This window comes from Sus scrofa, chromosome 3, assembly GCF_054392235.1.
Source record: "Sus scrofa isolate SSC_HxYL_T2T_F1_AM1 chromosome 3, Sscrofa_HxYL_maternal_Yorkshire_Landrace_v2.0, whole genome shotgun sequence".
Taxonomy (NCBI): domain Eukaryota; kingdom Metazoa; phylum Chordata; class Mammalia; order Artiodactyla; family Suidae; genus Sus; species Sus scrofa.
This window is the reverse complement of record NC_139385.1, coordinates 92,660,172-92,686,416: the sequence shown is the minus strand read 5'-3', so window position 1 is coordinate 92,686,416 and position 26,245 is coordinate 92,660,172. Positions and strand designations below refer to the sequence as shown.

The 26,245-nt window shown below is 35.0% G+C and overlaps 1 protein-coding gene and 1 long non-coding RNA gene across 13 annotated transcripts in view; both read right to left on the bottom strand.

Annotated features, from left to right (window-relative positions):
• LOC146404771 (uncharacterized) overlaps positions 1 to 26,245 on the bottom strand; it is a 1,009,186-nt gene that overhangs the window by 191,976 nt on the left and 790,965 nt on the right. The gene's annotated exons all lie outside the window — the stretch shown is intronic.
• Positions 1 to 26,245, bottom strand: part of USP34 (ubiquitin specific peptidase 34) — a 256,731-nt gene that overhangs the window by 77,051 nt on the left and 153,435 nt on the right. For all 12 annotated transcript variants that reach the window (XR_014841823.1, XM_085019077.1, XM_021087501.2 and 9 more), the window contains 8 exons: positions 19,775 to 19,975; positions 17,496 to 17,578; positions 12,533 to 12,573; positions 12,261 to 12,385; positions 10,659 to 10,811; positions 9,258 to 9,362; positions 7,111 to 7,166; positions 6,883 to 7,003 (listed from right to left, as the gene is read on the bottom strand). Coding sequence is in view for 11 of the 12 variants with exons in the window: in XM_085019077.1 (XP_084875203.1) it covers positions 6,883 to 7,003; positions 7,111 to 7,166; positions 9,258 to 9,362; positions 10,659 to 10,811; positions 12,261 to 12,385; positions 12,533 to 12,573; positions 17,496 to 17,578; positions 19,775 to 19,975 (885 nt within the window). In the remaining variant the exon portion in view is untranslated. The remainder of the gene's footprint in view (positions 1 to 6,882; positions 7,004 to 7,110; positions 7,167 to 9,257; positions 9,363 to 10,658; positions 10,812 to 12,260; positions 12,386 to 12,532; positions 12,574 to 17,495; positions 17,579 to 19,774; positions 19,976 to 26,245) is intronic.

Here is a 26,245-nt window from a genome sequence, read left to right as displayed (position 1 = left end):
CGTCTGCAACCTACACCACAGCTCATGGCAACGCCGGATTGTTAACCCACTGAGCAAGGGCAGGGACCGAATCCGCAACCTCATGGTTCCTAGTCGGATTCGTTAACCACTGCGCCATGACGGGAACTCCATGCCACATATCTTTCTTGTTAATGCTTTTCTTTTTGGTCACAGTTGCAGCATTTGGAAGTTCCTGGGCTAGGGATTAACCCAGGCTGCACCAGTGTGAAAATGGCAGGTCCTTAACCAGCTGAGCCACAAGAGAACTCCCATGGTGCATATATTTTCAATAAAATTTCAGTTTTAATGTTTCATATTTACATGGCAAAATTCAAAGTATATTTACATTTGCTTTGACTGCTCATGCTCAAATACATATAATGTAATGATAGCTAAAAATAGAAGAAATTTAAGACAACACCGTGTAGTCATAGGCAATAAATGCTTTTATCAATTTCAACAATCCCCTGGAAATTACATCCTTTAAAAATATGTAAACCTAGGATATACTGAGTAACAGAGAATGCAGCCAATAAATAACTATAAATGGAGTATAACCTTTAAGTATTACAAATCACTATATTGTACACATGTAACATACATTTACACTAACTACACTTTCATAAAAAATTTTTTGAACTTGAAAACATTTAGAAATTTCTTAAAATTTAAAAAATTTAACAGGACACCTAGGTTTTCCAAAATTCTTCTTTCTGGGGGGAGAGGGAGAATGTGCCCTTGGAATGTGCAATTTCCTGGGCCAGGGGTGGAACCCAAGCCATGTTTAACAGTGACAACACCAGATCCTTAACTGCTAGGCCACCAGGGAACTCCTCGAAAATGCTTTAAAGAATATGTGAGCAGTAAGTTTGAAGATCACTTCAAAAAGTGATCTTTTCAAAGAGTATGAAAAAGTATGCTGGCCCTCAATCTTTTATCAAATTTATTTTGTTAAAGTATAAAGGCCCCCTTTTGGAGTTCCCGTCATGGCTCAGTGGTTAACAAATCTGACTAGGGACCACGGGGTTGCAGGTTTGATCCCTTGCCTTGCTCAGTGGGTTGAGGATCTGGCGTTGCTGTAAGCTGTGGTGTGGATCGCAGACACAGCTTGGATCTGGTGTAGGCTAGCGGCTACAGCTCCGATTAGACCCCTAGCCTGGGAACCTCCATATGCCATGGGAGTGGCCCTAGAAAAGGCAAAAAGACAAAATAAGATAAAAGGCCCCTTTTTTTAAGTTCCAAAAATAATGATTTGGGGAGTTCCCGTGTGGCTCAGAGGGTTAAAGATCCAACACTGTCACTGCAAAAGCTCAGGTTGCTGCTGTGACATGGGTTCAATCTCTGGCCCAAGAACTTCCACATGCCACGGGCATGCTTTCCCCAAAAGTAATGCTTTTATTTTATCGTACATATAGAAATAATTTCCTGGGACTACAATAGATGGCTACCTAGCTTCCCAAAGTTACCTCCTATATTTCGTCAAACTCAAGCCAAAGTGAACTAATCACTCAATAACCTGCACATACCCATGGTTTTGTAGGACTTATTTTTCATTAATACTCTTTTCTGTAACATAAAAGTTTCCCTTACTTTTCTACTTAAGAAAACCTTATGCTGGTTTATCTTCTTCAAAGACTTTCCTAATCGTGTCAGTGCTATTCAATTTTCCCTACCTCTGATGGTATAACTTTAATGGCTCTTATTTTTCACCATGAATTACATATACCATAAGCAGTCATTATTTGTGAAGGCACATAATATTTTGCTAAGGCAGATTTTTCTCAATAATTACCTGCTGAACAAATAAACCATTAGATTGTTAGTTCTTAAGAATCATTCATTGGTTGAACATATATTTGCTAGATACTATACAAAGTAGTAGAAGTAAGAATGAGGTTTATATTTTTAAAATTAGAAGAATTCGAATTCTTCTAATTCTTATTAGAAGGGAGCAGGGAATTAGAAGAAGGGATTAGAAGAATGGGGCAGAGAGCAGAAGGGAGAATGAGGAAAGTGGAAAGGGGGGAGGAGGGGGAGAGGAAGAAGCAGCAGCAGTAGCAGTGATGGTGACAGTGATGAAACCAAATGTGGCCTACAAAGCCTAAAATATTTAATATAAGGCTTTTAGAAATAGCAACAACAACAACAACAAAAGACCAAAAAAAAATAAATAAATAAATAATAAGGCTTTTTTTTTTTTTTTTTTTTTTTTGGGTCTTTTTGCCATTTCTTGGCACACTCCAGCGGCATATGGAGGTTCCCAGGCTAGGGGTTTAATCGGAGCTGTAGCTGCCAGCCTATGCCAGAGCCGCAGCAACACGGGATCCGAGCTGCATTTGCGACCTACACGACAGCTCATGGCAACGCCAGATCCTTAACCCAATGAGTAAGGCCAGGGATCAAACCCGCAACCTCATGGTTCTTAGATTCATTAACCACTGCGCCACGACGGGAACTCCCTATAAGGCTTTTTATAGAAAACCTTTACTAATTCTTCAATAAAGTAAATTCCAGATGAAATTTTTTAAAATTCTTTTTTTTTTTTTTGGTCTTTTTGCTATTTCTTGGGCCGCTCCCTCGGCATATGGAGGTTCCCAGGCTAGGGGTCGAATCGGAGCTGTAGCCACCAGCCTACGCCAGAGCCACAGCAACATGGGATCCGAGCCGTGTCTGCAACCTTCACCACAGCTCACGGCAACGCCGGATCCTTAACCCACTGAGCAAGGGCAGGGACCGAACCCGCAACCTCATGGTTCCTAGTCGGATTCGTTAACCACTGCGCCACGACGGGAACTCCTAAAATTCTTAAATAATAAAGTGAAATTAGAGTAGAAAAGATATTTTTATTATCTTGGAGATAAGGAAGACTTTTCTTAACAATACACTAACATCGAGTGCCTTAAGCACCTACATTTGGAATCTAATAGATATTTCAAATTTAAGATGTCCAAAACAGAACTCCTGATTCTGATACCCTCCCCTCCCCTAATCTTAAACAATGAGTTTTTCCTTTCTTAGTAAATGGCATTATCATTCAGTTAATTTCTCAGACTTAAAGTTAAGACGTTGGAGTTCATGTCATGGCGCAAAGGAAACAAATCTAAGAACCACGAGGTTGTGGGTTCGATCCCTGGCCTCACTCAGTGGGTTAAGGATCCAGCGTTGCGGTGAGCTGTGGTATAGGTTGCGGACACGGCTTGGATCCCATGTTGCTGTGGCTGTGGTATAGGCTGGCAGCTGCAGCTCCGATTCACTCCCTAGCCTGGGAACCTCCATATGCCACGTTGTGGCCCTAAGAAAAAAAAAAAGCTAAAGTTAAATTAAGAAATCATTCTTGATTAATTTCTCACTCTTTCATCTTACAATTTTATCCAAATTTAAGTCTTGCGAGCTCTATCTTCAACAAATATTTCAAATCCAACCACTTTTCACCATCATCCCTTTAAAAACTTAACTAGACCTCTGACTACTCACACACTTGCCCTCCTAGTTCTCTACCTAGAGTCTAGATCTCCCTCTAGAACTGGAGTGAAGCTTATAAAATGTTAATTCAGGCCATATATCTCCTATACAAAAGTTTCTAAATGTTTCCCATCTCACCAAAAATGCAAGTGGAAACTATAGTTTTAACTACATAAACATTAAAACCTCAATAAACTACTATTACTAAACAATAAAAATAATTTATTTAACACTATTCTGGAGGTTCTAGGCAAAATTAGACAAATGACAGAACCGAAAATTAAGACTTAAATAAATGAAGAAGTAAAAGAATTACCTGAAGACAAACTAAAAATGAAAAATCAAAAACAAAACTGAAGATAAAAGCAAAGACAAGTGAAAAAAAAATCTACAAACAGTAAGTGAACTTTAGGTGGCCTGGAACAAATTCACACACAAAAATCCTTACGCTACATAATGAAGTAGAAACAAAATTGAAGAGTCCATTTATGATACCAACAAAGAAAATAAGTTCTAGAAATAACCTTATTTAAAAAATCCTAAAATGAAAATTCTAAACAAAAACTTTAAAGTGAAAAACATAAAAACACTGGTCTTGTATAAATAAGACAAATTCTGTTCTTATACAAGCATATTTAATATAATTTCCATTTTTCTACATCAATCTATAAATTTAACACAGCCCCAACTCAAAGGAGTAATAATGAAAACGGACCATCTCTACAAGATATTAATGACTGTAAAGCTACTTAATTAGGATATGATATTGGTGAATCATCAGTAAACTCAAACAGAAAGTCCAGAAATAAATCCAAGTACATGTGGCAGTTTCCTTCATACAAAAATGCTTCAAATTGTCAAGAAAAGAACCTTGTATACATATGAAAGGAAAATAAGGACAGGATTTGAGCAGGGCAGAGAAAATATAAATAATAAACAGCTTTAAAATATATGAAACTCAACCTTATTCATAATTATGAAAAATAAAACTAAGAATTTTTCCACTTAGAATGGCAGAAATTAAATATTTGATAATACAATGGATTGATAGGAATGTGGGAAAATAGTCACTTGGCTCACATACATGGGACCATAAATCAATCAGTTCAGCCTCCATAGAGGGCAAAAGGAATGAATTAAATCTACACATGGAGAATCTATACAGTAAGTGAAAAAAGGAAATTATAGAACAGTGTGTTTAAGGTTTTGACATCTATAGACAGTATTGCACAATGGTCAGATGCTTGGTCAAGTAAAGAGTCTGCTGCTTGAGTGCAGCTGCAGCTCAGATTCAATCCCTGGCCTGGGAACCTGCATATGCTTTGGGTGTGGCCATAAGAAAAGTCTTGTCTGTCCTCAATGTACCAAGCTGCATAACCTGTTTACGTTTCATCATCTGTCAAAATGGGATCCAATTAATACTATCTACCTTAGCAGGGCTCAAATATTTTGCCTAAGATAATCATTTGTATAAATCAATTTTTAAAAAAAAGGAAAAAAGCAAGTGGTCTAAAAAAACAACAATAATAAAGACAAATAAGACTTGTGGAAATATTTTTACACATACAGGAAAAGAGTTGACATTTTCAAAATAAAGAACTTCTAAAAATAAAGAAGAAAACTTAATGGGGTTCCCGTCGTGGTGCAGCGGAAATGAATCCGACTAGGAACCTTGAGGTTGCAGGTTCGATCCCTGGCCTTGCTCACTGGGTTAAGGATCCGGTGTTGCCGAGAGTTGTGGTGTAGGTCACAGACTCGACTCGGATCCCGCATCGCTGTGACTCTGATGTAGGCCGGCAGCAACAGCTCCGATTAGACCCCTAGCCTGGGAACCTCCACATGCCATGAGTGCAGCTCTAAAGACACCAAAAAAAAAAAAAAAAAAAAAAAAAAAGACACTCATCTTCAACAACAACTACAAAAATAAAACTAAACCTAAGAAATAAAGACTTAAAAAGCCATCTAAAGAAATGTGAAGATGTCTAAGAAACTGGTACTCTTATATAGTGAGACAGGGAGTACAAACTGAGTCTTTTGCAAATTGATGTATTCTGATTAAAATGAATCAAACTTACTCTTAATTTATATGAGTACATAATGGGACAGGTATACAAGGATGTTCGCTGCATTTTTTTTCTTAATTTAATCTTTATTGACATTTATGTTAATAGTTATTTCCCTCTTTATATAATTTTATCTTAACATATTTCCTTTTTTTGATGCATTCGTTTGAAATGAACACTACAAATCATAGAATGGTATTTACATAATATAAATTACATACCTATGTATTTAATTTAGCCACATAAAGTCCTAGGACTCTTCTTGTCAGCACTACCTGAAATTTTTTTCTTTATAATTTTTCCTTTATAAATGATACATTATCAGAAAAAATCAATTAATAATTTATATTTTCAAATAAAAAAAGGTACAGATTAGTTTATATATAACATGAGACTTAAACCAGCAAGACTAAATAAATCAAGTTATTACCAGTGAGTGTAATGAAAAAAATTTAAAAAGACCCAGAAGAAAACACAAAACAGCTTTGTGGAACAGGGGTAGTAGCACAGTTTAAGACTGATTAGACTGTTGTTACCTTCAGTTTACCTCAAGAATCCCCTAGCCTATTCTTGTGGAAACAATCTTGCATCCTTTTTCCCATTTTCTAACACAATCAACAACCTCAAGATAACAACCCTACAAACCATAACTAACTCTCGAAATGAAGGCAATGACAAAAGTGTCAATGGCAGAGTAAATAATTTAACCTAAAGATTAAGCAGACATTTCTCAGTTTAGAATCATTAGGTGTTATCAAATAGTCATTAACAGAAATTTTTTTTTAGAGCTGCACTTGTGGCATGTGGAGTTCCCAGGCTAAGGGGCAAATCAAGAGTTGTAGCTGCTGGCCTATACCACAGCCATTGCAATGCGAGATTTGAGTTGCATCTGCAACCTATACAACCGCTCACAGCAACAATGGATCCTTAACATACTGAGCAAGGCCAGGGATCAAACCTGCATCTTCATGGATACTAGTCGGGTTTGTTTAACCACTGATCCATAAAAGGAATTCCTCAATAATGTATTTTATGTCAAATGGGCCTTTATCATATCAAACCAGTTAGTATTCTATAATGACTACTTACTAATTCCATTGTTTAAGTTTTTAATTCAGAATATTCAATCCTATAAAAATGTACTATTAAAGTAGAAGTTGCCTTTTTATATACAGTCATAGGAATTAAAACTACATTCTACAAACAAGGCTAAGATTTACATTTCTAGGGTTCATTTTATTCAAAGTTCACAGTTCCTATCAGCAATAAAATTCAGGCAAAATTTATGTGTGCATGTTTAAAGAAATTTAACATATCCACATACAAAGAAACAAAAAAGCTCAATATTTCATCCTACCTGTCCTTCCCTTGAAAATTTAAAGGGTGGTTTGTGTTTAATAACGCTTGTTGCAAGCCTCAGGAGTCCTGTAAGGCCATCATCTTCTATATTACCATCTTGATGATCAAGGATCTCCCTGCTACAAAGAAGAACACAAGCAAAATAAGATAGTTATGTAATTATGGCCTTTATGTAATTATGGCCTTAATCTTGTTTCAATCACATTCAATTCACATCAAACCTTACCTTCGAATACAATCAGCCAAATGTCGTGCCAAAGCATCCAGGTCGAGGAGTGTTGTCTTAAAACAAAAAGAAAAATATAAAATTCAAGTAATGAATTTTATCTTTAGTATTTCAGAATTATTAAAACAAAAAACTCTTTCAAATAACAAGAATTTGGTTCTTTTACATTCATTAATATATCAGTTATATTACAAATACATAGCTACTCATACATAACAACATCAATAAAATTATGGTTATAAACATATCATTAACAGTCCTTTAAAAAAGAATTAATGAATATTGGTAATAAATTATGATGGTCATGGTAATTTAATGAAGACACTAGACGTTTTAAAATTTAACCATTTTATTGGGATGTAATTCACATACCACTAAGTTTTTGTTTGTTTTTTTGTCTTTTGCCTTTTTAGGTCCACACCTACGGCAAGTGAAGGTTCCCAGGCTAGGGGTCGAATCAGAGCTGTAGCTTCCGGTCTACACCATGGTTACAGCAATGAGGGATCTGAGCCATGTCTGCGACCTATACCACAGCTTACTGCAATGCCAGAGAACCTGAGTCCTCATGGATACTAGTTGGGTTGTTAACCACTGAGCCACAATGGGAACTCCTAAGATTTGTTTTTAATATCATCTTCAGAGTAAATTCAAATATAGTTAATTTCAGAAATCTTTAATTCTCATTATAGCTGAGCAACAAAATTAAAATGGACTTCATCAAATAAAACTTAAGAGGATTCCCAAAGAAACTCGTATCTCTAAGAAAGAAAATTAACTAGCAAGCAAGAAATACTAGATTCCAACTTTAAATCTGCAACCAGAGGGTAACAAAAAAAAAGAAACCAGTGTTTATCTGGCACCAACATTTTATGGATAAAGTAAAATGCATTAAACACGTTTTGGGGAGGGGGAGACTAGGATTGCCAGTCAACAAATATAATTAAGCACTAGGAATGTAATGCACAACATAATAAATATAATTTACACTGCTATGTGTTATGTATGAAAGTTAAGGGAGTAAAGTGCTCATCATAAGGAAAATTTTTTGTTTCTTTAATTTTGTGTCAATATGAGATGTGATGTTCAACTAAACTTATTGTGGTAATCATTTCATGATGTATATAAACCAAATCATTATACTTACATCTTGAACTTATGTAGTGCTATATGCTAATTACAATTCAATAAAACTCGAAGAAAAAATTTAAAACATGTTCAACATTAATTTTTATAATTATTTCTCAAATGAAAAGGAGAGTAAGAATTCAGATGTAAACTGTTCCTTGAAAGTAGAAAGTTTGAATATTACAGGATTTTTAAAATGTGAAGTGTATATACTGGACTTTCACAGAAACACATGAAAAAAAACTGAAAAAAAATGTTTCCTAAATAATGCGTCTTTTTCAAATTTTTTTTTTTTACATCAATGAGATGTATTTTAGCTTACTAAATTTATAATAAAGAAAAAAATTTATGCAGCAAGTTTGTTTTTGAAATCAACTTGTTTTGAATATTTGTTTGGACAGAAGTATCATATTAGTCTCCTATAAGAAAATTAGGAAATCAGCAAACTGACGGTGGTTTCTTTAGCTTAAAGTAACTGGTTTTTGTTTTTTCTTTTTCAGCCACCCCTGTGGCATATGGAAGTTCTTACGCCAGGGACTGAATCCTAGCCAGAGCTGTGAGCCACATCATAGCTGCAGCAACACCAGATCCTCAATCCACTGTGCCAGGCAGTGAATTGAATCCACTGTGCAACAGCAGTAACTCCTAGCTTAAAGTAACTTTTATTTGAATTGCAATTTTATTTTACATACTCAGAATCCACTTGCTATTTATAGAAAGCTGTATATTTTAAGTCTAAATTTCATGCTTCAAGGAAGATTTTACATCCACAAATCTTATTCAGAAGATACCGGAAACTACTTACATGTACACCAAGTGAAGATATTTCAACTAAGGTCAAAGTAAAACTGAAGAAAGGAATTAGAGCATAACAAAAAGGTACAAACACAGTAGAAAAACTATGGCATTTTCAATTCACTATAGACTGATTAAAATGACCTTAATAATAAGGACTTATATGTTCATGAACATATATGTGCATAATTCATCTCAACAAGATAAGGTCAATTTTCTGAACATACCTGACTAGCATCCTTTATATGTATATTGTCAATTAATTTGCACAACAACCAGAAATATTCTTTACATCCAGGTTTTAACATTGGTTCTTCTTCATAATCATCTATCTATTAAAAAAAAATTTAAACTTTGTGAAAATATTTTAAAAGGGGGAATAACTTAAAATTACATTTTACAAACTACAGGCTCTATAAAAAATTAAATCTCTACAAACTCAATACTATTTAAAATTTAACAAAAAAAAATGTAGAGAACATTTCCAGTTTCTATAAAATTAGAGTAACTAGATACATAAGTGAATAATAAGAAAAGTTTCAGAGAAATAATACTCTTAAATTACTTATAACCTACTTGGAAAGAATATGAATAACCTATAAATGCTAAATAATCTAATAGCAACTAAAAATTCAAAGAAAATATACAGAAACCTATAGAAAATTAGTAAATATAAATCTACCCACAAGCAATGGTCTATTACAGTTTTGAAATCTGAAAATAAAGAATGCATTACATTCCTTACATAGTCAACGATAGTAAATATGGAGAAAAATGTAAATCCTACGATGCATCATACTTCTGGGATGAGTAAAATTAACTTACTAAGCTCTGGATATACCATGTGCTATTGAGAATTCAGAGTAACATACATAAAACAACCATGAATGAATAAGAAGAAAGCTAAATTTATGAAGTTTTTATCATTCAACTTTTAAATTTTTTTGGCTTTTTTTTTAAGGGCTGCAGCTGCAGCATATGGAGGTTTCCAGAATATGGGGTGGAGTCGGAGCTGTAGCCGCTGGCCTACACCACAGCCACAGCAACGTGGGATCCAAACCATGTCTGTGACCTACACCACAGCCCATGGAAACACCAGATCCTTAACCCACTAAGAGAGGCCAGGGATTGAACCTATGTCCTCATGGATGCTAATCATATTTGTTTCCGCTGAGCCATGACAGGAACTCTGCCACTTTTAATTTTTTTGGTCAAGCCCACGGCATGCAGAAGTTCCAGGGCAAATGATCAAACCTGTGCCATGGTAGTGACCCAAGCCACAGTGGTGACAATGCTGGATCCCTAACTCGCTAGGCTACCAGGGAACTCCCTCATCCACCTTATTAACACACAAGGCTTAGAATCTAGTAAGGACAAATGCTATTTCCAAAACAGAATATCCCAGAGAGCTGAAACTAAAGCACAAAGATTACATCCCTAGATATAACATGGACATAATATGTCACAATGCTGTCACTTTAAGAACTCTATAACTACTATCCTCCTAGTGAAAACTATAGATAGTAAACAAGTAATGGAAATTACATGGACAGATAATACAATGATAAACCTGGGGCAAAGGAAACTGCAGAAATAGGAAACTGCTCCTAAACACAGTAAAATCTTACCCTGATAGGTTTGAGTGCCTGAGCATCAGGAAGAAATTTCAATAATGTTGAGGCAGCCAGCAGCAAAAAAGAGCGATTGATTGAGTCTCCTCCATCCAGTCCTGACAGAGACAACTTATAAAGACCATTGCAAGACTCATGACGAACTGCAGTCTAAATGAAAAAAGAAAGTTCCAAAGATAGTCTGAGTTAGTATTAAGAAGTTAATCTTGATGTTAATTAAATGGCAGAAACAACGTTAGGTGGCTTCTTTAGTAACATATTTTAAAATGCAATGCCCTAATCACATATTCATGCATGTAAATAATATATGATCAAATGAAGTACCCCAATGTACATAGTAATAAGTAGAACATTTTATAAATTCCCAAATATGGTCATAAAAACAAACCAAGTAAACACAAGAATAGACAAATACAAAAGGGATTGAAAAGACAATATGCATAATAATTTATTTACATGATTAAGTATATGAAAAATACTTTCAGAAATAGAAGAAACTTCAACCAAAACATTTAACATATTTTACAATCTTTTTTTTTTTTTTTGCTATTTCTTTGGGCCGCTCCCGCAGCATATGGAGGTTCCCAGGCTAGGGGTCGAATTGGAGCTGTAGCCCCCGGCCTACGCCAGAGCCACAGCAACCACAGCAACCACAGCAACGCAGAATCCGAGCCACGACGGGAACTCCTAACATATTTTACAATCTTGTCCAAATGTCACAACAATTACTTGGGAGAAGGTCAGAATAGGAACACATATGCATTCAATACAGAGCTAATAATATTAGAAAATGTACTCTAAAAAAGATGTGACTGGAGGTCCCACCGTGGCTCAGTGGTTAACGAATCCAACTAGGAACATGAGGTTTCAGGTTCAATCCCTGGCCTTGCTCAGTGGGTTAAGGATCCGGCGTTGCCGTGAGCTGTGGTGTAGGTTGATGACGAGGCTCAGATCCTGCTTTGCTGTGGCTCTGGCATAGGCCAGTGGCTACTGCTCTGATTAGACCCCCTAGCCCGGGAACCTCCATATGCTGCAGGAACGGCCCTAGAAAAGACAAAAAAAAAAAAAAAGATGTGACTACTGTGGGTAACTGTATTAGTAAGATTGTTTTCTACTATTTCATTTAGGAATATGGGTTGAGTAAATCAAGATATAATTAATGAAAATGATACTGACTTTAGTATCAACACTTAAATCAAAAGGAAAAATATTTAACTTATTTTTAGCCTCTTCTATATCCAAGGATGCACTCTAACAGAAAAAGCAAAAGAAACTTCTCTAAAACATCAATTACAAAAATAAATGCTCAAGTCCTTCCAAACACCCTCCCCCCAAAAAAAGACTATAACAAACACTGAAAACGAAAGAGTCACAATGTAAACAAACATTGCAGAAAAAGACAAATATGAATGCTAAGAATATTCAATGCTCACACATCAGTGTACATGGTTCAAAACACTCTAGATCACTCAAGTACATTCCAGGTAGCATGATACATTTATGGAATCATGTTCATTTGTTTCCATTAGCTCTTCTATTATCAATTTAATACTATGAAAAAACATGAAGAGTAATACTAATCTTCAATCTTTAGCTTACCTCAGGAATAAGGAGAGTCAATTTCTTCAGCCAATCCTGTAAATGATCACTATCAGCAAGGCTAGATTTCACTAAAGAACAGCAATGAGCCCAACTCACCAAGAGCCACATTGAATAATGTGAAACTGAAGAGAAATCGGGAAAAAAATAATTTAGTCTAAAGGCTTGTGCTATAAAGAGAAAAAAATGCTCATTATTAAAAATATTGTACATAAACTTATCTAGTCTTCCAAATCTTTATCTATTAAAAATTAACTGTGTGGAACCCTTACCTTCATGTCTAGACCTGTGATCAGACTGAGCTTTCAAAACTCTGTAAAGTAAGAACACATCACCACCAATAATTAAATTCAGCAATTAATTAAAATAACTCAATTTATTATCACAAGCCCTTTAACTTTCCCTGTCCCTCAAGAGATTAGACTTTACAAAAGGCACTAATTTATTTCCTATGGTTTTCACTTTTTATCTGAAGAATCACTGGCAAAATCTTACTACAGCAAACACCAAATGACTAGTCAGATTTAATAAAATCTGAGTGAATCCCACATTGACTGAAGTGAACACTTATAAAATACTAAAGCCTTGGTTACTAAAGAGAAATATATTACTAAAAGGAATGTTATAGTAGTTTAGAGTCTAAACTTAAGAGTTTAGACTCCTAAAAAAAAAAAACTACAACATACAATGGCATAAAATGCCCTTCCTTTGTTTTATTAATGCCAATGCCAATTTCTATCAGAAATGGTTAAAAGCAAATTACTGAAAATGACTAACTTAATTCCATATTATTTCGCTTCTATTTTTCCCCATGATATTTTAGTAACTTTAATGGAAAACATCTTACCTCAATTTAAAAACTCAACACTAAAATTTTTTTTTTCTTTTTTTTTTTTGGCCACACCTGCAACATGTGGAAGTTCTGGGGCCAAGGAATTGAACACGCACCACAGAAGTAACCAGACAGCAGTGACAATGCTGGATCCTTAATGGGCTGTTCCACAGTAGAAATCACCAAATTTTTCATTTTTAACAAGACCAGTACAGAGCAATTTATAATCTGCCTTACAAATAAACTAAATTTTTTTTAAAGGCACTGATCTCTAACATTCTCATTTTGCTACAACTAACAAAATCACCTTTTAAAATCTCAAATACAAGACTTACCCATATTGATTTAAAGTAAAAGGTAGTAAAAAGTTAAAACTTATAAATCAAGTAGCTGGCCATATTTCACATTTAACTTTTATTATCATAGTGGCTTAATATATTTAACTTTATTACCAAGAGCAACCTACCCATCTATCTTTTAAATCTGTAGCAACATAAGATTTTTTGATAATAGGCAAAAGGTTCATTTTAGCTACCTTAATTTAGATAAACCTCCCAGCACCATATAAAACAGATGGTGAAGGCTTATGAAAAGACAATGGCACAGGGCAGGAGAAAGAAAACATGCAGATTGAGGGTGGGGGCCCTCACATTACAAAGACTGTAATGAGATCTTTAAGAATGGAATCAAGAATTGCTAGAGAACCAGCTTTAATAGCAGCAAAATATGTGTTTTAACAGAGGACAAGGAGGAAGATTAAGAATCATTTAACTGGAGAGTAAAGGGTACTTGATGTACAAACTGCATTTTTTAATTTTTATTTTGTATTACTTAATGAATTTTATTATATTTATAGGTATACCACAATCATCACAACCCAATATTATAGCATTATCATCCCCAAACCACAACGGATCCCCCCACCCCCAACCTGTCTCATTTAGAAATCGTTTTTCAAAGTCTGTTCTGCAAAGAAGTTCATTGTGTCCTTTTTTTTAGATTCCATATGTAAGTGATAGCATTTGATGTTGGTGTCTCATTGTCTGACTGACTTCACTTAGCATGATAATTTCTAGATCCATCTATGTTGCTAAAAATGCCATTATCTCTTTCCTTTTAATGGCTGAGTAGTATTCCATTGTGTATATGTACCACATCTTCTTTATCCACTCCTCTGTCGGTGGACATTTAAGTTGTTTATAAAATGTATTTTATCATACAAATCAAGGTCATGTTATAGCACTTTCTTTGTTTCTCCACATTATCTATTTGTATGTTTAAAAAATAATGAGGTAAGGTACCTGGCACTGATAATAATAGGCAAAATCAGATATAGTTCATATAGAACTTAAGAGTCCAGTGAGGTAAAGCTGGACTTAAAATAATCATGCTACTTATATACAACCATTGCTATGAAGGTGACTTTTTTTTTTTAGAGCCAAACCAGTGGTATTTGGAGGTTCCCAGGCTGGAGTCGAATCCAAGCTGCAGCTGCCGGCCTACACCACAGCCACAGCCACACCAGATCTGAGCCGTGTCTGCAACCCACACCACAGCTCATGGCAACACCAGATCCTTAACTCACTGAGTGAGGCGAGGGATCAAACCTGCATCCTCATGGATACTAGTCAGATGTGTTTCTGCTGAGCCATGGCTGGAACTTTTTTTTTTTTTTTTTTTTCTTTTTTTAAATGGCTGCACCTACAGCAGATCAGTTTCCAGGCCAGGAACTGAATCCAACCTGTAGCTGTTGCAATGCCACATCTTTTAACCTACTGCGCAAGGTCAGGGATTGAACCTGCGTCTCTCAGCAACCTAAGCTGACGCAATCCGATTCTTAACCCACTGCACCAAAGAAGGAACTCCAAAAGTAACTTTTTTTTTGCTTTTTAGAGCTGCACCTGTGGCATATGGAAGTTCCCAGCCTAGGAGTTGAATTGAAGCTGCAGCTGCTGGCCCACATCACAACCACAGCAATGCAGGATCTGAGCCACATCTGTGACCTACATCACAGCTCATGGCAACACCGGATCCTTAACCCAATGAGCGAGGCCAGGGATTGAACCCTCATCCTCATGGGGCCACAACAGGAATTCACAAAAGTGACTTTTCAAAGCATTTAAAAACAAGTAACTAGCTATTAGCAATAAATAAAGTTAATAAGCATTTTTACAGCTATTTACATTAAAAGAACAAAATAATGCCATTTGCAGCAACATGGATGGAACTGGAGACTCTCATACTAAATGAAGTAAGTCAGAAAGAGAAAGACAAATGTCATATGGTATCACTTATATCTGGAATCCAATATATGGCACAGATGAACCTTTCCACAGAAAAGAAAATCATGGACTTGGGGAAGAGCTCGAGGTTGCCAAGGGGGTGGGGGAAGGAGCAGGATGGATTGGGAACTTGGGGTTAATAGATGCAGACTATTGCCTTTGGAATGGATAAGCAATGAGATCCTGCTGTGTAGCACTGTGAACTCTATCTAGTAACTTATGATGGAGCATGATGATGTGAGAAAAAAGAATGTATACATGTTTAACTGGGTCGCCATGCTGTACAGTAGAAAACCGACATAACATTGTAAACCAGCTATAATGAAAAAAAATTACATAAAAAACTTTTTTAAAAAATAAAGCTATTTACATTAGCTTTGTAATTCATTTGAGGACAACAGCCAACTTCAGCTCAACAACACACCTTCAGAATATATCTCTTGAAAATTAATTCTACATACTTTAACCTTATTTATGTGATTATTTAAGGCAAACAGGTTCTCATGAATTAACAATTATCATTTATATATTATTAAAATTCTGTACATTATTTTTAAAAATCTCCAACGCAGCCCACATAAATGAGATCATTTTAACATATTTAAACTATATTCTTAAACACATTATTTCTAGTTTTACCTACTGAGGGCCTAGAAGCTTCAGGAAACACTAACAGCAGTTAGTACCCATATTTTGCAGGTTCTCCACCAACAGGAACTAGGGCTTCTTAAGGAAGTGCTGATTACAGAACAAAACAGGGAAACTCCAAGCCTGGAAGATCTTGAAGTGACAGAAAGGAAAAAAAAAAGACTCCTCTCCTCTCCCCAAATAATGGGAACATAGCCAAAGGACACATGAACAAGACTGAAGAAGCCAACTCAGGTATAATTTGAGCTAAGAGAACAGTAAGAATAATAAATTATATTGAATGATTAAAAAAATCAAAATTGATACTAAATAAAAGGTAGAAAAAGATCTTCCTTACAATAGAATGTCAAATAATAAACATAAAATGAAAGGTAAGAGAAAATCACTAGGTTGCAAATATTATACTAATATTTAATTAAGGTAAGATTATCACTGAATTTTAAAAGTCAAGAATTAAAGTTTCATGAGAATCAGGAAATTGAAGCAGTTGCAAAATACCTTCCCACAGGGTTACTTTTAATCAGAAAAGAAAAATCAGAAATTTGATTGTAGAGAAACTTGGAGGAAATCAGATAAACTGATCAAAATTATTATCATTAATAAAAGACAAACTGATACTACCAGGATGCATTGGGAAAGCTACATTACTTGTGGGATATCCTGCTAAAAAGTGTAATCTGAATCTAATTAGAATCAGAAAGACCTAAACTGAAAGGCTTTATAAAAGAATTGACCTATATACATGGAATGGATGGTCAAAAAGGACCTGCCGTATAGCACAGGAAACTACACCCAATATTCTATGATGACCTACATGAGAAAAGAATCTGAAAAAAATGGATATGTGTATGTGTATAACTGAATCATTCAGAAATCATCACAACATTTTAAATCAACTATACTTCAATAAAATTAAAAAAAAAATTGGCCTATAATACTTGGAAATGTCTGTATCATGAAAGCAAGTCTAAAAGTATCCTCAATTAAAGGAAATGGAAGAAATATAACTACTAAACAGAGTATGTGATCCTGGACCAGGAAAAAGCTGCTGTAAAAGAATGTTAATGGGACAATATGAGTATGGACTATGTGTTAGATAATATTACATTAATGTTAAAATTTTCAAACTTAAGTACTTAATTATATTTGTTAAGAAAATATCCTTGGTCTTAGGAGACACATCAAACTATTTATGGGTAAATGATCATGATGTCTAAACTCTTACAAGATTCAGGATAATATGTAAATAAATGTGTGCACAGACAGAGAAAATGCATGCTCATGATAAAGTAATAAAAATGTAGATAACAATATGCAAATCTAGTTAAATGATATGAGAGTTCACTAAAACACCCTAACAATTTTTTCTTTTAGATTTTAAATTTTTCAAACTGAAATTTTAAAGCACTATATTCTTACTAAAAAAAATATATATATATATATATATACATAAATTATGTAGAAACTTCATACCTAGGAGCCAGATTATCATATGTATAAGCAACAGACATGAGTCGCTGAATCAAACTTGTTCCTTGGACAAGAACAAGAAATACCTTCAAAACAAAAACATAAAAAAACCTATAAATACACTAAGACACAAAACTATGTTTAACCAAAGACTCCAAATTACTGTAATTTTTACTTATAAAAAAAAAAGAGTAGCTTTAAAATGGTTATTGGAAAATACTATAAAATATTAAGTATTAGAAAACCAGATTTCTGTAACGAAAGAACAGCAACTTTAAAAAGAAAATACTGAAAATTTGGAAATATATATGCAATATATATTTGATTTACAGATTATCTGCATGACATCCAATAAATTAAGAAAAATATTATATATATTACATGTCATTGGATTTTCTTGGGCAGTAGGTAAAATAACATTTTTCACTTTTGAAATTAGAAAAAAAGTCAAGCAGTGGCAGTTTGGTCAACCATCCTGAAATAAATATAGAAAAGAATACACCACAGATTAAGAGCATGGATTCTAGGTTTAAAATCTTGAGGTTCAATGTTCAGTTCACTAACTTTCAAGTTCCATGACTTTAATGTGTAATTTCTAGGTTCTAGTTCTTTATCTATAAAGTGAAAAAAATACCTGCTAACGCAAGAATTATTGAATCCCTTCTAAAATAGAAGGGAATAGCAACAAATCTGTCCCTGGCAAAAAGGGGAAAGCTTCAAGAAAAGCTGTATTTAGGTTAGAATTTGAAGGTTCATTTTGGAATTTGAACCTTCTAAAAAGGCCATTAAAGGAGAACAAGTGAAATAATGCACAACGGTACATTATTACAAGAAAAAGTATTCTTCCTTGCTTTTACCAACAGAATTAGGATTAAAAAAAAATTTTCCCCAAATAGCTTAGATTCTCATACTAAGCCCTAATTACTACGATAAACAAATGAAAACATATAAAATATGCTCTTTTCCAAACTACAAAAAGGTAACATTGGCATGTGTGAAGGAAAAAAATCTGCACATAAAAAGATAACACATAAAACTATTAATGTTAGTGACCCACGATTTCGGGGAAGGTTCACATGCATATTCTAAATTATTTTCAGTAATTATGAACTTGAATAAGTTTATTTAAAAAACAAGCCAATTATTTAAAAATTCCATATTTGGATATATGTATTTCTATCAGTAACAACCCTGAGGATGGGAAGGTATGAAATGATGTGCCATTCTCAAAAGGTTATAAAATGAAGAAATTTCAAGTAAAAATTCATCTTCATCCTTCCCCAGTTTCCAAGTCACTGATAGAAACAATGGAAGGGCAAATATTTGATCACATAAACAACAATCTACAGTCAAAAAGAATTCTAATTGTATTGCTGGAGGTGCTGGTTATTGTGTGATCTTCTTTTAGCTCTAAATCTACCAAACTGGGTACTTGCTGTGTAATGTGAGGGCTGGTACATTATAAACTAAGTTCCTTCTCTGCCAGCTGGCTTCCCATCAGTTTTGCCAATCTAGGATATTAGAGGGATTACTTCTTTGCTTCTTCTCCTGGCACTGTTCCAGAAGTATTTTAATGGAAAGAGGCAATTGACTTCAGAAGCTGTAATAGAACCACTTTCTTAGAGGCCTAAACTCCAGTTCAACAGGACCCCTCCTTTAAGCTTCTCATTTCTGATAATCACAGCTTTTCCCATATATTCTTCAACCCCCCCAGAGGGTAGTGAATGGTTTTACTTGCCTCAAAAATCCTTTTTTTATTTTTAGTCCTCCAAACACACATGTATAAAACCAGTTCTCTATTTTAAATTCGCTCTGTTGAAATACCTAAGGTGGTTTGTTTTCCTGAATGGATTCTGATACACTCAGGGTAAAAATCACTAAGACTAATTAATGAACTCAATCCTATAGTTAGATACCATTAAAATGGCACATAATTAATGCATTCTTGCATTCTGAATGATAAACTGAAATGTTATTACTGCTTCATAATTTCTACTGCTTTAAAATGAAGGCATCAACTCTATTGTTAGGTCATATAGTAGTAATCTGGGATTGTATTTTGTATACATTACTGTATTCACTTTGTAAAAACAAAAATAGAATGTGTATGCATATTTGTGACTGGGTCACCTTGCTGTACAGTAGAAAAATGACAGAAGACTAAATCAGCTATAATGAAAAATAAGAAAAATCACTGAATAAAAACAACAAAAATAAACAAGCTCTCTTAAAACACAAACAGAATTTACTACTACAATTTAATAGTAACTTCTATACTTTACCTCTGTTAATCTGGGTATATGAAGACCCTTAGCATGATCACCAGCAGCCTTCCTTGATTTGCCAGGCCACGTTCTTTTCCTATGGCTCTCTGCTATACCAGACCAGGCAAATACATCATGATAAGCTAAATCCAAATCCGATGGATCTACTGCAAACTGGCATATTAACTTCAGCAAGCAAGCAAGACAGTCTAGCTGCCACTGTGGATAAGAAAAAAATGTCATTTCCCTATATTCATTAATTTAATATGGTCATTATACAACTTGAAATGAAAGCCTGGAAAATAATTACAGTTAGTATTTGACCCATGGGGTACAGAAATTTTGCTGCTTGTGTATTATGGTTGGTAAAAATTCAATCTTACAAAGATAAATTTACTAAACACTAGAAAGTATATTTAATGAAATGGAATTGATACTGCATTTCTATTATGAAACCATCATATAAATATATGTAATAGAGATATACAAGATTGAAAAAAATATACTGCTCAGAATGTACTAAAATTTTTGAAAATTACTAATATGCTAATAAAGATATTTACCAACAAATGCTGGAGAGGGTGTGGAGAAAAGGGAACTCTCCTACACTGCTGGGAATGTAAATCAATACAACCACTATGGAGAACAATATGGAAGCTCCTCAGAAAACTAAAAATAGAAGTACCATATGATTTAGCGATCCACACTTGGGCATATAGCTGGGACAAAACTGTAATTCAAAAACCTATTATCAGTCTACAGCCATACCACCCTGAACACGCCTGATCTCCTCAAAAACATACATGTACTGCTATGTTCACAGTAGCATTATTCATAATAGCAAAGACAAGGAAACAACATAAATATCCACTGACAGATGCACGGATAAAGAAGAGGTGGTACATACATACAATGGAATACTACTCAGCCATTAAAAAGAATGATACAGTGCCATTTACAGCAACATGGAAGCAACTGCACATTATCATACTAAGTGAAGTACAAAGAGAAAGACAAATATGATATAATATCACATATATAGAATCTAAAGTGTGGCACAAATGAGAAACAGGACATAAAAAATAGACTGGTGGTTGCCAAAGAAGGGGTGGGGAGAGGGATAGATGGAGAGTTTGGGGTTAGCAGATACAATCTATTAGATTTACAAAGGATTAACAAGGTTCTACTGCCTCGCACAGGGAAGTATATCCAATCTCCTGGGATAGGCCAGGATGGAAAAGAATATTAAAAAGAGAATACACACACACACACACACACACACCCACACACACACACACACACACACACACACCCACACACACACCCCAAGTCGCTTTGCTATACAGCAGAAACTGGCATAACATTGTAAATCAAGGATAATTTAAAAAAATTTTTAAAGATGTCATTTACCCACAAAATAGAGTTGGGAGCAAAAATATTACAAGTTGTCTCTCCACATAGTGGCATATATTCTAATATTTTGGAGTGAAAGCAATTCTCATCAATTCTAGAAAGTAATTCAACTGAAAACTTTGTGCCTTACATATGTATATTTACAACAAAAATTTCATTTGTAAAATATCATTTAGTATAAAAAGTAAAATTTTTAAATGACTGAAAGCTCTACTTAAAAATTTTTTTTAATAAAACAATTTCTTCAAATAAGTATCACTTAGGTATGAGAGCCTCAAAGCTCTCTCCTGTTCTCTGCTTTTCCTAATACTACTTCTAAACGGTATAGCTATGCCAATAGACCAGGAAAATAGCAACACCATATAATTGATTTTCAAAATAACTACCAAGAAATTTGAGTGAGAAAAAGTCTTTGTTTCAACAAATGGTGCTAGAAAAAACTGGACAGCCATGTGGAATACAGCAAAACCTCAACCTCACTCAAGCTACATATATAAAAACTTAACTTAAAACATATCACAGACCTAAATGTTAAAGATAACTATAAAACTTACTGAAGAAAACAAAGGACAAAAATATTTGTGATTGTGGAACAAAGATTTTCTCACTAGGATACAAATCTTGTCAAAATTGAAAACTTCTCTGCTTAAAAGACACAGTCAATATAAAGAAAAAGTAAACCACATATTGAATACACATAATCCTGGTACATATACTGATCAGCAAATTTGTCCAAATTGATTAAGGTAAAGAATCTTAGAACTCTTCACTAAGAAAAAACAAAACAAAACAAAACAAACCCCAAACAGATAAAACAAAAAAAGCCATGACATGAACAGACACTTCACATAAGAAGATAAAAAATATGGTAAATATGAAACTTAAGGAATACAGCAAAAGCAATGTTAATGAGGGAATTTATACCTATAGATGTTTACATTCAAAAAAAACAAGGTATCAAAAATCTAACTTTACAGCTAAGGAACTACAAAAAGAACAAACTAAACCTAAAGCTAGTACCATGATGAAGAAAATAAAATCAGAGCAGAGGTAAACAGAACAGTGAGCTGAAAAACCTGCAGAAAAATCAGTGAAAATAAAAGTTGGTTCTTTGAAATGAACAATGAAATTTATAAGCCTTCAGCTGAAAGGAATGAGAAAAAAGAAAACCGAAATCACTAAAATTAGAATCGAAAGTGGAAAGAAACATTTTGGGAGATCCTGTTGTGGCTCAGCAGTTTACAAACCTGACTAGTATCCATGAGGATGTGGGTTCGATCCCTGGCCTTGCACAGTGGGTGAGGGATCCTGCTTGCCATAAGCTCGTGTAGGTTGCAGATGTGGCTCTGATCCTGCATTGCTGTGGCTGTGGCATAGGCCGGCAGCTGCAGCTCTGATTCAGTCCCTAGTCTGGGAACTCCCATATACTGCAGGTGTGGTCCTAAAATGCAAAAAAAAAAAAAAAAAAAAAAAAAAAAGGGAAGATAAAAAGAAAGTGGGAAAATTTCTACTAATTCTACAGAAAAAGAGAAGATTTTAAGAGAGTACTACTACAATTGTTGTAGAGTTCCCACTGTGGCTCAGAGATAACAAACCTGACAAGTATCCATAAGGACTCAGGTTTGATCCCTGGCACCGCTCAGTGGCTTAAAGATCTGGTGTTCCATGAGTTGTGGTGTAGGTCGCAGGTGTGGCTCAGATCTGGAATTGCTGTGGCAGTGGGGCAGGCTGGCAGCTGCAGCTCCAATACAACCCCTAGTCTAGGAACCACCATGTGCCACGGGTGTGGCCCTAAAACGCAAAAAATAAACAAGTAAATAAATATTTTATTTATTTATTTATTTATTTATTTATTTGGTCTTTTTGTCTTTGTTGTTGTTGTTGCTATTTCTTGGGCCGCTCCCGCGGCATATGGAGGTTCCCAGGCTAGGGGTCCAATCGGAGCTGTAGCCACCGGCCCACACCAGAGCCACAGCAACGCGGGATCTGAGCCGCGTCTGCAACCTACACCACAGCTCACGGCAACGCCGGATCGTTAACCCACTGAGCAAGGGCAGGGACCGAACCCGCAACCTCATGGTTCCCAGTCGGATTCGTCAACCACTGTGCCACAACAGGAACTCCGTAAATAAATATTTTAAAAAATAAAGAATACCAACAATCCTCAAACTTTTCCCAAAAAACTCAAGAAGAGGGAACTTTCTAGCTCATTTGATGAAGCCAGTATAACTCTGATACCAAAGCCAAACAAAATATACTATAAGAAAACTACAGACTAATATTGAACACTGATGCAAAAAGCCCTCAACAAAATATTAGGAAACAGAATTAAACAACATGTATAAAAAGATTATACATCATGACCAAGTGGGATATATCCTTGGAATGCAAGGATGTTTCAACCTAACAAGTTATCAGTATAATACTCCACATCGACACAACGAAGAAAAAGACCCTATCATCTCAATTAATTTAGAAAAGGCATCTGACAAAATCCAACATCCTTTCATGATAAAAACACTTAACAAAACAGGGAGGAAACTACCTCAACATAATAAAAGCCGTATATGAAAAACCCATAGTGAAAACCATGCTCAACAATGAAAGACTGAAAGAATTTCTCTCTTTAAGATCAGGAACAAGACAAGAACAACTGCTTTTCCCACTTCTATTCATCAAAGTGGTGGAAGTTGTGGCCTGAATTACACGAGAAATCACACAAGAGAAATTACACAAGAAAAATAAAAAGGATTCAAATTGGAAAAGAAGTACAATTATCTATTTATTAACGCAGAAACCCTAAAGACTCCACTCAAAGGCTCTTAAAACTAATAAATGAATTCAGCAAAACAGAAGAATATAAAATAAACATACAAAATTCAGTTGCATTTCTATGAACAATGAATACTATAAAAAAGCAATTACAAAGACAACTTCATTTATAATATTGTCAGAAAGAATAAATGCTTAACCAAGGAGCTGCTAGACTTCTAAAGCTACAAAACACTGCTCAAAGAAATTAAAAACATAAATAAATAGTAACACATCCCATGTTCATGGACTGGAAGACATTATTAATACATTGATACTACCCAAAGTGATCTACAGATTCAATGCAATCCCTAACAAAATCCTAATGATGTTCCTTGCAAGAACAGAAAAACCCATCATAAAATTCATAAGGAATCCCAAGGGACTCCAAATAGACAAAACAATCTAAAAGAAAAGAACAACCCCACTCCCCTTGGGTGAAAAAAAATCACAGCCCACAGAATCCTCAGGGCAGAGCCTCCTTGCCTGCCTGCTTGCATCTCCCATAAGCATCCTATCTTAATAAATCTATTTCTTGCCTATCAAAAAAAAAGAACAAAAAAAAAGAACAAGATTGGAGGACTCAGAATTTTTGACTTCAAAATTCACTACAAATCTACAGAAATCAGTACAGTGAAGTGGGCATAAAAACAGGCAAATAATTTAGAGGAATGGAAGAGAAAGCCCCCAAATTTATCCTAATATATACAGGCAAATGGTTAGTGACAAGGGTGCCATTCACTGAGGGAAATAGTCTTTTCAAGAACAGGTGCTGGAAAGCCTCCACATGCAAAAGAATGAAGTTGGACCCTTACCTAACACCACATATACCAATTAACTCAAAACAAATCAAGGTCCTAAATATAAGACCTAAAATAATAAAACTCTTGGAAGAAATATAGGACAAAAAAGCTTCATGATATTTTATTTGGCAATACTTTTCTTGGACAGGATAGCAAAGGCTTTGGTAACAAAAGAAAAAAAACAAGACAATTTGAACTTCATGAAAATTTAACAACTTTGTGCATAAGACGACCCATAGTATCTTTAATATATGAAGAGATATTATAAATAGAGAATCTCAGTGGACTTGAAAGCAATCTGTGTCTCAGGCAGGATGGGCATCTCAGGTGTTGCCAGGCTACAATGTGTCCATATAGTAGTAAAGTTTTCTTAAAACTTTATAGAAGTATCCACAATTTTTTTTACTTTTTTGGGGGGAGGGCATGCCAAGCATAACCAAGTACATGATCTTTCTCTTTAGCCACGCCCATACCATGAAAAAATGCCCAAGACAGGGATAAACCCACAGCATAGCAGCAACCCAAGTTGCTGCAATGACAACACTGGATCCTTAACTGGCTGCACCACAGGAGAACTCCAGAGTATCCACAATTTTAAAAGGAAACAGAGCGAGAAAATCTTCAACATATGATTCCCTGCAAATTTTATTCAAAACTAAACTTAGAGCAGTTTATAAACAAAAGTTCTATAAATGACATATGGATAATATAAACTACCCATTAAAGATTTCAGTTAAATTCTCCCACTTTGCCAAAGAACTAAAAGGCACTTTATAATTCTGAAAGATTAGTGGGGCAACAAAGATATGACTAACATTAAAACACAACATACATCTGAGCTATAAGAGAAAGAAAACATTTTTTTTCTCTTATCAGAAAAAATGAAAAAAAAATTGAAAGAAAAAATTTTTCCAGAAAGGAAAATATGTAAAATAAAAATGGAAAAAGGTATTAAAACCACTGGTAAGATAAACAAAATCTCGGGAGTTCCCGTCGTGGCTCAGTGGTTAACGAATCCGACTAGGAACCATGAGGTTGCGGGTTCGGTCCCTGCCCTTGCTCAGTGGGTTAACGAACCGGCGCTGCCGTGAGCTGTGGTGTAGGTTGCAGACGCGGCTCGGATCCCGCGTTGCTGTGGCTCTGGCGTAGGCCAGTGGCTACAGCTCCAATTCGACCTCTAGCCTGGGAACCTCCATATGCCGCGGGAGCGGCCCAAGAAAGAGCAACAACAACAACAAAAAAGACAAAAAGAAAAAAGACAAAAAAAAAAAAAACAAAAACACACACAAAAAAACACAAAATCTCTAAATAGCAGTATGTTTTTGTTGTTGTTTTGGGGGTTTTCTGGCTATGCCCATGGCATGTGGAAGTTCCCGGACCAGGGATCAAACCCAAGCCACTGCAGCAACCCATGCTGCCGCAATGACAATGGCAGGCCCTTAACCTGCTGCACCACAACAGA